We start from the raw sequence: 12399 nt of genomic DNA, 5'->3' as shown, positions 1-12399 counted from the left end.
TGAAGATATAAAATATATATATATATATATACACATACATACATACAAAACAGCTGGAAGCTGGCACAGCACATCTTATTGGTTCAATGTGCCTGGATGCAATATGCAAATATTGTGTCTATTTTAATTACATTGATACACTTTCATTTTTTGGTGATACCGTTCCTTTAAGTAGATACAGTATGTGGACTGGAAACAAAATCACCCTCTCTGGGCAAATATGCCCATAGTAATTGTAAAGGTGACCGACACATGGGGAGATTTGGCACTAGCACTAAAAATGCTCTACCAAGGGTGACAAATCTCCCTAAAATGCCATCCCCCGTCATTAACCTTAGAATCACTGCAAGTAAATTACTTTACTGCAAGTAATGTATTGAATTCTAAGGTTTGTGAAGGGAATGGCATTTTAGAGAGATTTGTCACCCTTGGTAGAGCATTTTTACTGCAAAATCTCCTCATGCACCATCAAGATGTTCAGACAGCAGTCATATTTATTTTCTTTGTCTTATTTGCTATAGAAAATGGTAAGAAACCACATGAGAGCTGAACCATTTGTTTTCCTTATAAACTGACCGTGAGTAGGATCAAGTAGGATGGCACAGTAATGGCCTTCATGTCAGAGACAAGGGCATGCCTAAATCGGACAGCATTGATGCTGAGAGGACAGTTTGTAAAACAAAAGACATTGTTTCTTAAAATCTTCAGCTGTATAGTGCATACTGTGTTATTAATTCTCCTTAATCATATATTTGATTTGGCTGTATTTTGTTGTTCTCATTTCTGATATACAGGAAAAACATAGATCTGTGCACCAGTAAACAAATAACAAAGATGTTTTTGTTTTTTTTAAGATAAATGCTCTTCGGACCTCAAGTGCAAATAATAAATAGAAGTTTACCCATACTCCCATGACAATAAAGGGATGTTCCAAACACCTTTTTCAGATTGTGTTTACAGCTGTTTTCTAATATTATTTATTTTTGACCATTCTTCAAAAATTTATGTTTACGCTTTTAACGTTCCTATCTCTCTCTAGTGTTTGTCTGGCAGCTCAGTAATCCAGCAAAGACTAGGAACTGTTACAATATGCTTCTTTTACTTGATACATTTCTCAGAAGCATCTGTGGAATGTTAGCAACTGTCGTATTAATTATTACATTGCATTTAAGGAAACTCTGGGATTTAGTTTAGCAGGGACAAAGATAAGAATTGCATCAAATTAGAACAGTTTACAGTTTTGTGACTCCTCTCACAGGGCTGCTATTTGGAAAGTGAACAAAACTTGTAAAGACTAATATTGTGTCTAAATCTATAGTTGCATTATTATCCTACGTTTCTTGAATGTTTATTATGTAGTATGTGTGCTTTATGTTACTATGGCATATGGAACACATATTAGGACATTGTCAGAGGAAATCCATCTCCTGTATGCAATCTCCTATGCTAAAGGAATGCAATGTAGCCTACTTTTTCACTCACCCCTCCTCAAAGCAGGCGTCACACCTCGCTCCTCCCTTCTCAGCTTTCAGGACCTGCTCCTCACTCCTCCCTCCTCAGCCATCCACCTAGATCCTCGCTCCTCACTCCTTCCTCCTCAGCCATCTGTCCTGGGTCCTAGCTTCTCCTTCCTCAGCCGTCAGCTGTAGCTCGAATTTGACTGCTGCAATTAAAGGAGAAGGAAAGCTACAGAGGCATTTTATTGCCAATAGATTACCTGTAATAGTGCAAGCTAGAATGCTATATTTATTCTGTAGAATCTTTTACCATACCTGAGTAAAAAGCTCTAGAAACTCTCTGTTTGTTTAAGATAGGAGCTGCAGTATTAACGTGGTGTGACATCACTTCCTGCCTGAGTCTCTCTCTGCTCTGGGCTCAGATTACAGTAGAGAAGGGAGGGGGGCGGGGGAAGAGAAACAAACTGAGCATGCTCTTGCCCAGGGCAATGAGGTTTAACCTGAAGGCAGGAAGTCTGATACAGAAGCCCATGAGTACACAATAGAAGGAAAGAAATGCAGTGTTTCTTTTGACAGGGGACTCAGAGCAGCACTACTTTTGGGGTTTACTGGTATATTTAGATGGACCTTTCTGATAAGGCTTACTTAGTTTTAACCTTTCCTTCTCCTTTAAAAAACCTAAAACGCCTATTGGCTAAAACAAATGGCAAGCACAAGTAACTATAATCAGGGCGCAGGGCTGAATATGTGCACCCTGAGGAGTGAGGAGCAAGAGCTGACGACTGAGGAGGGAGAAGCTAGGACTCAGGACGGATTGCTGACGAGTGAGGCGCAAGAGCTGACAGCTGAGGAGGGAGGAGCGAGGTGGGACATCTGCCTCAGAGGATGGGTGAGTAAAAAAGCATGCCATGTCGCATTCCTCTTGCTTAGGACAGTGCATGCAGGACAACGATTTCCCCCTCTGTTAAATGTTGTTCTTAAACCTGCTCCAAAATGTTGTTGCCTGCAGCTAGGCAGTGCTGTAGCATACAATGGAATTCTTCAGAACGTATCTGTTATCTGCTGTGTATCCTGTGCTTGAATGGCTGCCTCCTGGCTACACAGCAGCTTGTTTATATAAACTATATTTTTTTTTATAAAGCAAACACACCACAGTTTTCAGGGCACCAGTACATTATATTATCTTTCCGTTATAACATTTAAATTTTTTCAGCCCACCAACAGATGCAGGAGTAGATGGTTGTAATGCAATGGGGTTATAAGCAAAAAAAAGAAACTTTAATTTAAACTTTCACACGTTGCTCCTCAAAACATTGCAATTTAGACAAATTAAAGCTGAAAATATTTTTTTTTTTTTTTTGTGGTTGCTGAGAGGTCAGCTAATACAAGGCTTAAATGTGATTTTTATTTTTCCCACAATTAGAAATATTTGGTGCACCCAAACTCACACATTCAAGTTATATTTTTCGAAAACTAGATTGTCTGTTAATTATTAAACAAATAAAACTCGTAAATTCAAATGTAAAAATTTGCCATCTAAAAGTTGCAAGGTCATGTAGAAGTCAATGGGAGTTGTCCTAGGCAAAGCTCAAAGTTTTTTGGTTGATTTGAGGGTTTTTTTGAAAACTCAATCAAGTTTGAGTTTTCGGGACATAAATTCGATTGATTCAAGTTTTTTCGAGACATGAACTCGATCATTAGGGTTTTTTCCCACTGCTGTTTTTGACATTTTGACTTTTTAATAAATACCTAAACATTTGAAATTCGAGTTTTATCCCAGATAGAAAAACCCTCACAGCTCACAAATCTAATTCTTGATACTGTCACACTTGCGTTTTTTTTTACTTTCTCAGTCTGCTCAGCATAAAAGGATATAGCGTACCATTAGGATACTGATCCCACATCATTAATTGAAACATTGATGACCGACATTAGGGGGGATTATCAAGCTTTTTTATCAATCTTTTTTCTGAAAACCATTCTGAAAACTGATTTATTTGCTATAGAAAATGTTTAGCAACCACATGAGAGCTGACCCATTTCTTTTCCTAATAAATTGACAGTGAGTAGGATCAAGTAGGATGGACAGTAATGCTCTTCATGTCAGAGACAAGGGCATGCCTAAATCTGACAGCATAGATGCCGACATGACAGTTTATAAAACAAAAACACTGGGGATCATTTATAAACAGTGGGCAAATTTGCTTCTGGGTTGTAACCCTTGGCAATCAATCAGATGATTACTTTCAGTGCTCAACCTGCAGCTGGCTGAAAAAAGCTAATCACTGATTGGTTGCTATGGGTTACTGCCCAGGTGCAAATTTGCCGAGTGTTTATAAATGAGCCCCATTGTTTCTTAAAATCAGAAGCTGTATAGTGCATCCTGTGCTATTATCAAACCAAATCCGCATGGACTCTCCTCCCCATTTATTAATACATGTTTACAAATTATTTTTTTAGGATTTTATGCTCGAAAAAGTTTTTCATTAGAAAGCTACATTTTTTCTGAAACCCTGCATAACTCAGGAAATCAGGTCTGAGTTGGAGTACTTATTTTCATCGGACTAAAAAAATATAATTTTTTTCCTCTGAAAAAATGGTATTTTCAACTTTAGAGCTTAATAAATAACCCCCTAAATGTCAAAGTGACTGCAGTCCTGAACTCCTCTTCCTGCACTTCAGTGGCGGAACTACCGGGGGAGCAGGGGGTGCAAGCGGGCCAGGGCTGCGCGTTCTGCGCCAGGGCCCGCCCCCCTCTAGTTACGTTTCTGCTGCACTTTGTCACCCTTCCTGGTGCTGGATAGGCAGGCTTTTTCTAACTATATGGCACTGAAATTTAAATTGTAATTCAGTTCACTCCTGTGAAAAAAGCAGGCCCAGCACTTCATAGCAAGGAAGAGAACAGAAGTTAATTTTGCTTAGTTGGGCCTCAGTTTATTTTTCTCATGGCTGGATCTAGGATGGCTGCTTCATTCTGACATACAGGATTTTTGCTAATGAATGGCTGCATTGTATTGGATGATTTAAGAGTGTACAAGGCCCACTGGTGAGGAACTAGACATAGGCCAGTAAATGCCCTGGTGATGAACTAGACCTAGGCCAGTAAAGCCCTGGATTCCACGTTTATATTGTATTTTATTTGTATTGTAATTGCATTGTTTTCTATTTCTTTTTTTTACCAGGGGATCCATGTACTATTTCTTCCCAAATGGAGCTGGAAGAAGCCTTTCGTTTATATTCCATATACAAGGAAGAAGGCCTCAGCATCCATGGTAAAGATTAGATAACTGTTATAATGTGCTTTTCACGAAAAGGATATTAAAGGAAAACTATACCCCCCAAACAAACTAGGTCTCTATAAAAATATATAGCATAAAACAGGTCTTATTTAAAACCTTGCTTTGTGTAAATAACCCATTTCCATAACAACATAATTTTTTAGTAGCAAAAAAATAGAACATCGCCATTTTAAGAAATAAGGGCCGCCCTCTAGGATCCGAAGATTCACAGTGCACACAAACAAAATGTACATGTTAAATCACATTAATGGACAACGTTCAGTCTTTTACTCCCACACTTCTTCCTGTTACAGTTATTGCTGCAGTATTTCTGATCAGGTGATCTCTGAGGGAGCATGCAGGCCATCATAAAATGGGGGTTCAAGGGAAAAGATACTAAAGGGCAGTATTTATTTAAATATATATTCCGTTTTAGTAATAATTTTTAATATGTTACTTAATATGATAAACTATCCATTGCTTAATAGTTCACTTTGGAAGGTATAGTTTTTCCTTTTGGAAATTTCAATTTCAGAGGATGACACTGCTGAAGAGTGGGGAACATTTCTATCCGTTTCCATGGGAAAGTGGCGCTGATCACCCATTAAATGCAAACTATAGTGCTTCTCGTTCATAGCAAAGGGAAGTGATCTTTGGTCGTAAGGGTAATGGCACAAGGGCTGGTTTTAATCTGTGTTCTTTCCACAAAATATTTAAATTATAATCTGAAAGCACTTTGGAACAGTTTGTGATTCCAGATAACTATTGCCCGAGCTGTGCTTGCTGAAGCATGTGTATGCAATTAATGTACACTATATAAGTTAGTGTCTGGCAATTTTTGGATGCTTTTGCATTTATTGGTTACTGAAAGCGCCACAGTGGACTTAACCATAAACTGTGTTTTGCTCTACAACTCCCAGATTGACAGTTATGGTATTGCATTAGAGCAAACTTCAAATCACACAATTAGGTTATCCTAATTCATATGCAGTGTCCTTTCTGCTTGAATGTTGTCAATACTAAGATTATATATCCTAATTGTATTCGTAAATATATTTGTGTTTATTTTGAACTTTATGATCACATGCCCTATCCACTGATCTATTTATGAATTATTTTTATTCCTGTTGTCAGACAACATGCATACAGGGTAGTCCATCTCATTTGGGAAATAGGACTGTTGCTATAACTTATTCCCAAAGCGGCTTAGAATGGCAGAAAGAAAGAAAATCTTATTTAGAAATGAATTCTAAGTTACTTTTAAATCTTAGGGTAGGGGCACACTGGGCGATTTGGGGAGATTTAGTCGCCTGGCGACTAATCGCCTCGTCTTTGCAGCGATTTATCTCCCCCCGAACGCCTTCCCTCTGTCTTGCGCCGGCTATAATGAAAAGTCACCTGCGGCATGGCACACGCGGTGCTTTGTATTCCGAAGTTGCCTCACGAGGAAACTTTGGGCGACTTCGGAATAGGAAACGCTGCGTGTGCCATGCTGCAGACGACTTTTCATTATAGCCGGCGCAAGACAGAAGGAAGGCTTTTGGGAAGATTGGTCTCCGAAAAAACGAGGCGATTAGTTGCCAGGCGACTAAATCTCCCCGAATGGCCCTGTGTGCCCCTACCCTAAATCACCATGTTATTTTAAAATGTAATTCCTATTTAAAATAGTGTCTGGTTGCACTACTGGTTCTGACTCCTAATACAATTGAGCTGAAGCCAGCTCTTAACAGATCTGGAGGAGAACTGACCTCTGCTAAAATAGTTAGAAACAGTCAGAACCAAAGAGCTGAATGGGATAAACAAGAACTGCATTCTACTGCAATTACATTCCTAAATAACTTTTGTCATTGGTTTTAATTTATACAGTTATCCGGAGACCCGTTATCCAGAAAGCTTCGAATTATGCAAAGACTGTCTCCTATTGACTCAAGTTTATCCAAATAATCCAAAATGTTTAAAAAATAATTCCCTTTTTCTTTGTATTAACTAATAGAACAGTTCCTTGCACTTGATCCAAACTTAGATATACCGGTAATTAATCTTTATTGAAAGCAAAACCAGCCCATTGGGTTTATTTAATGTTTTCATGATTTTATAGTAGATTTAAAGATCCATATTACAGAATGATCCATTATTCGGAAATCCCCAGCTCCGGAACTTTCTGGATAACACGTCCCATACCTGTATAGATATTAACATAATTTGTAATTGCATAAGTCGCAATAGTATGTACTTTTAACACAGTTTAAATGCAAAGGTTTCTCCTTTTAATTAAAACAGGGAAAATAAATCTCAAGGTAACATATACCTACAGGAGCTGCTGTGGTTTCCAAGCTACTGTGTCATCAGCAGTGAAACTTTCATTCTTTTTTTTGTGTAATTAATTCCTGTGTCCCAAGTTTGTGTTTAGAGTGGTGCGAACTCTTATTAGGTATGCTGCCCGCAGCACAGCGGACCCTTTCCCAACTCACAAGACTTCTTTTTCTAAAGAGGCCATAAATAGTTTGTGTACATTTTTTAGTTTTTTCACTGCCATTTAATTAAGAGCATGTAATAATCATTTCTTCTTTTATTTAGTGTTTCCCAGTATCCCAGAGAAGCCAGGCATGCCTTGCCCTGGAGAAGACAGTGAGTAATTTTATATGTACTTTAATACGGTTTGTTTGGGTTATGAAGTGCAGATTTCCTTTTTTGTAACATAGGATCTGATACCTATTTATCTGTACATACTTCAGTGTTGATGTTGTGTACTATGAAAATCAGAAACTGCTAGAGCTTTGCCTAGTTAAGGGGCGTTGCTAGGCAACATGCTTTTTTCCCACGGTGTAATCTTGAACCCAGATATGTGCTGCTTTATTGGCAGAGTGCAAGAAAAAAAAGGAAAAACACTCACATCGAACTTTTGATACTTTACCTTTTATTAAGCCACAGACTGACTTGTGCCTTTACCTTGTGTGGGTCAGCCTGTGGCTTAAAGGAACAGTAACACCAAAAAATGTAAGTGTTTTAAAGTAATAAAATATATCATGTACTGTTGCCCTGCACTGGTAAAACTGATTTGCTTCAGAAACACTACTATAGTTCATGTAAACAAGCTGCTGTGGAGCAATGGCGGAAATTGGAAAACAGCTATATGGCACAGGTTAACTAATGGATAACAGATAACACCATTAGACAGACAGAGCTTATTTGCTATCTGCTGTGTAACTGAGCCTTTTCTCCTTTGAATGGCTGCCCCCATTGCTGCATAGCAGCTTATTTATATAAACAATAGTAGTGTTTCATAAGCAAACACAGCATTTTTGCCAGTGCAAGGCAACACTGCATTCTATTTGCATTACTTTAAAACACTTTTATTTTTTGACGTTACTGTTCCTTTAAAGGAGCAGGAAAGGTTAAAACTAAATAAGCCTTATCAGAAAGGTCCACCTAAATATACCAGTAAACCCCCAAAGTAGTGCTGCTCTGAGTCCCCTGTCAAAAGAAACACTGCATTTCTTTCCTTCTTTTGTGTACACATGGGCTTCTGTATCAGACTTCCTGCCTTCATCTTAAACCTCCCTGCCCCGGGCGTGAGCATGCTCAGTTTGCTCCTCTTCCCCCTCCCTCCCTTCTCTGCTGTAATCTGAGCCCAGAACTATAAGTGAGCAGGGGGAGACTCAGGCAAAAAGCGATGTCACACCATGTTAATACTGCAGTTGCTATCCTAAACTTCGAGAGCTTTTTACTCAGGTATGGTAAAACATTCTACAGAATAAATATAGCATTCTATCTTGCACCATTGCAGCTAATCTGTTGGCAATAAAATGCTTCCATAGCTTTACTTCTCCTTTAATAAAAGGCAAAGTGTCAGACGTGAGAGTGGTATTTGTGTTTGTGCCATAAATAATCTCATGTTCCTTAGTTTTTAGTTTAAAGGGACACTGTTGCAGGAAAACATGTTTTCAAACCCCATCAGTTAATAGTTCTAATCCAGCAAAATTTTGCACTGAAAGAGCAAAAAAGAAAAAAAAAAAAACAGATTTTTTTTTATATTTCATTTTGAATTTTGGGGCTAGACATATTGTCGGTTTCCCAGGTGCCCCAGTCATGTGACTTTTGCCCTAATAAACTTCATTACTCTTACTGCTGCGCTGCAAGTTGGAGTGATTTCAACCCCCTCTCTTTCCTCCCCAGTAGCCAAACAATGGGAAGGTAACCAGATAACAGCTCCTTGACGCAAGATTACAGCTCCTTGGTAGATACGAGAATAGCACTCAATAGTAAAAATCCAAGTCCCACTGCGACTCCTCCAGTTACATTGAGTAGGAGAAACAATAGCCTGCCTGAAAGTAGCTCCATCATGAAATACTGGCTCTTTCTGAAAGCACAGGATCAGGCAACATAACCTGAGATGGCTGCCTACATACCAATATTACAAGTAATAAAATACACTTGTTGGTTCAGGAATACAATTTTATATGGCATTTTAATGTAAATAATGTAAATTAGAATTAAAAACTACACCATAAAAATCATGACAGTATCCCTTTAATGCTCCTGCATGTCATGTATATACCATACCACAAGGGCATTGAAGAATAAACAACACTCCTTTTGCATAAGTTGTCTTAAACATTGAGCAGAATTGCACTGCCCTATATGAGTTGATTTCAGTTCTACCATTTGATTATAACAATTGATACAGTTTAGACAGGAAAATTATCCTGTCGGAAAAAGTTTGCCCTTCTTTGGGTGTTATGATGATCTGATTACAGTAGAACCCCCATTTTACATTTTTCAGGGACCAGAAAGTAATGGTGTAAATTCATTATACATTATACAGTGCCTTGCAAAAGTCTTCCCGCCCCCTGGCATTTTTAATTTACGTGCAAACTGTTCACCCCTAAAGTCAGTACTTAGTAGAGCCACCTTTTGCAGCAATTACAGCTGCAAGTCGCTTTGGATAAGTCTCTTTTGGCTTGCCACATCTTGCCACTGGGATTTCTGCCCATTCCTCAAGGCAAAACTGCTCCAGCTCCTTCATGTTGGATGGTTTTTGCTTGTGAACAGCAATCTTCAAGTCTGACCACAGATTCTCAATTGGATTTAGGTCTGGACTCTGACTAGGCCATTCCAACAAATTTAAAAGTTTCCCCTTAAACTACTCGAGTGTTGCTTTAGTAGTATGCTTCGGCTCATTGTCCTGCTGGAAGGTGAACCTCTGTCCCAGTCTCAAATCACAGGCAGACTGACACAGGTTTTGCTCAAGAATATCCTTGTATTTAGCACCATCCATCTTTCCCTCGACTCAGACCAGTTTCCCAGTCCCTGCTGCTGAAAAACATCCCCACAGCATGATGCTGCCACCACCATGTTTCACTGTGGCGATGGTGTTCTTGGTGTGATGGGATGTGTTGGGTTTGCACCAGACAGCATTTTCCTTGGTGGCTGAAAAGTTAAATTTTAGTCTCATCTGACCAGAGCACCTTCCTCTATACATTTGGGGACTCGCCTAAACACAAAACGTGCCTTCTTATTTTTAACTTTAAGTAATGGCTTTTTTCTGGCCAGTCTTCCATAAATCCCAGCTCTATGGAGTATACGGCTTATTGTGGTCCTATGGACAGATACTCCAGTCTCTGCTGTGGAACTCTGCAACTCCTTCAGGGTTACCTTTGATCCCTGTGCTGCCTCTCTGATTAATGCCCTCCTTGCTCAGTCTGTGAGTTTAGGTGGGTGGCCCTCTCTTGGCAGGTTTGTTGTGGTACCATTGTTTTGGTACCATGCCAGAAAAGGTGTGTTTATACTAACAGATCATGTGACACTTAGATTGCACACATTTCACTAATTATGTGACTTTTGAAGGTAATTGGTTGCACCAGGATTTTTAGGGGCTTTATGGCAAAGGGGATGAATACATATATATGCACATGCCAAATTTCGTTTTTTTATTTTTTGTAAATTCTTTTTTATATATATTTTTCTCATTTCACTTCACCAACTTAGACTATTTTGTGCAGATCCATCACATAAAATAGGATTAAGAAACATTTAAATTACAGGTTGGAATGTAACAAAATAGGTAAAAAGGGGTGAATACTTTTGCAAGGCAGTGTATATATTTCCATTAAAACTAAAGAATAAGGGAAAACTTAAAATCAGAGTATGAAACATTGATATTTCACTGAACATTATATCTAGTATAGGAAATTCAAAAACAACTGGACTTTCTGATTAATCAAAGAAGACGTTTCATTACTCATCCGAGCAGCGCATTAAGTTCCAACTGACTGGTGTGGGAAGTTCTCTGCATAAAAACTCTTCCACTAATCCAATCACAATGGCACATTGTAACTCTTTAGAGAGGTGACATCTGATACTCACAGAGGTTGTGATTGCTTTGTAGTTACTGTGATAAGATTACCAATGTATCATTCAACTCCTAGAACAGGTGTTACTTGTGAGAGTTGCATGAATGGATGTGTGAAGTGTTCTGAAACCATCGGGGTACAGATGTTTGAATTGCTTTGTATGTAGCAGACAGGTGGTGTCGAAGACCCCCTGCCTCTGTTCAGGGATATTTTTACACCTTTATCCAAGATTTGGACATTGTTATCTTCAAAAGAGTATACCTTGTCTTTTTGGTGTAGAAAGACAGCCGAGTCTTGCCATGAAAAGTTCACCCCCTATGTCGAGCCATACGCTTGGTGAGCATATGTTTTGTCTCCCCAATGTATAGATCCGTGCACTCCTCGCTACACTGGACTGCGTATACCACATTGCTTTGTTTTTCTTTAGGCGTTGGATCCTTTGGGTGTACCAGTTTTTGTCTCCGTGTGTAGCTAGGTTTGAAAAACACAGAAATGTGGTGTTTGTTAAAAATCTTCCTGAGTTTCTCTCACACTCAGCTACATATGGGATGACTATGTTTTTGCCTACTGTGTTTCTCCAGGCAGTTGTTGCTTTTGGTGTTCCTGTTGGGCTTGGTTGCTGCTGTTTTGAAAAACAGTCTGGGTAGCTACACGCTTTCAAAGCTCCTCTGAGATGTTTTTGCTCTTTGTCTTTGGTCTCTGTTTCAGTTGTCACACTTTGCGCCCTGTGGTGCAGAGTTCTAATGACACCCAGGGGCACATTTACTAATGGTCGAATATCGAGGGTTAATTAACCCTCGATATTCGACCGTCAAAGTAAAATCCTTCGAATATCGAAGTCGAAGGATTTACCGCATTTCCTGCAATCGAACGATCGAAGGAAAAATCATTCGATCTAACGATTAAATCCTTCGAATCGAACGATTCAAAGGATTTTAATCCATCGATGAACGATTTTCCTTCGATCAGAAATTTGTTAGAAAGCCTATGGGGACCTCCCCATAGGCTACCATTGATGTTGGCGAAGTAGGGGGTCGAAGTTTTTTTTAAAGAGACAGTACTTCGACTATCGAATAGTCGAACGATTTTTAGTTCGAATCGTTTGATTCAAAGTCGAGGTCGAGGTCGAAGTAGCCAATTCGATGGTCGAAGAAGCCAAAAAAAACGTTCCAAATTCGAAGTATTTTTTCTTCTATTCCTTCACTCGAGCTAAGTACATGTGACCCCAGTTTGTGTTCCAGTGGATGGGGGGAATCAAACAACAGATATTGATCTGTATGAGTGGGTTTCCTGTATACTTCCATTTTCAAG

General features: G+C 39.0%; 1 protein-coding gene across 5 annotated transcripts in view; it reads left to right on the top strand.

The window, feature by feature from the left end:
* The window catches only part of prkcz.S (protein kinase C zeta S homeolog), a 133464-nt gene that overhangs the window by 25874 nt on the left and 95191 nt on the right, over positions 1 to 12399 (top strand). For all 5 annotated transcript variants that reach the window (XM_018227862.2, XM_018227866.2, XM_018227860.2 and 2 more), the window contains exons 4-5: positions 4640 to 4729; positions 7313 to 7363. In XM_018227862.2, coding sequence (XP_018083351.1) covers positions 4640 to 4729; positions 7313 to 7363 — 141 coding nt within the window. The remainder of the gene's footprint in view (positions 1 to 4639; positions 4730 to 7312; positions 7364 to 12399) is intronic.

The sequence above is a fragment of the Xenopus laevis genome, chromosome 7S, assembly GCF_017654675.1.
Source record: "Xenopus laevis strain J_2021 chromosome 7S, Xenopus_laevis_v10.1, whole genome shotgun sequence".
NCBI lineage: Eukaryota > Metazoa > Chordata > Amphibia > Anura > Pipidae > Xenopus > Xenopus laevis.
Note: the sequence above shows the minus strand (reverse complement) of the source record. Positions and strands in the feature narration are given on the sequence as shown.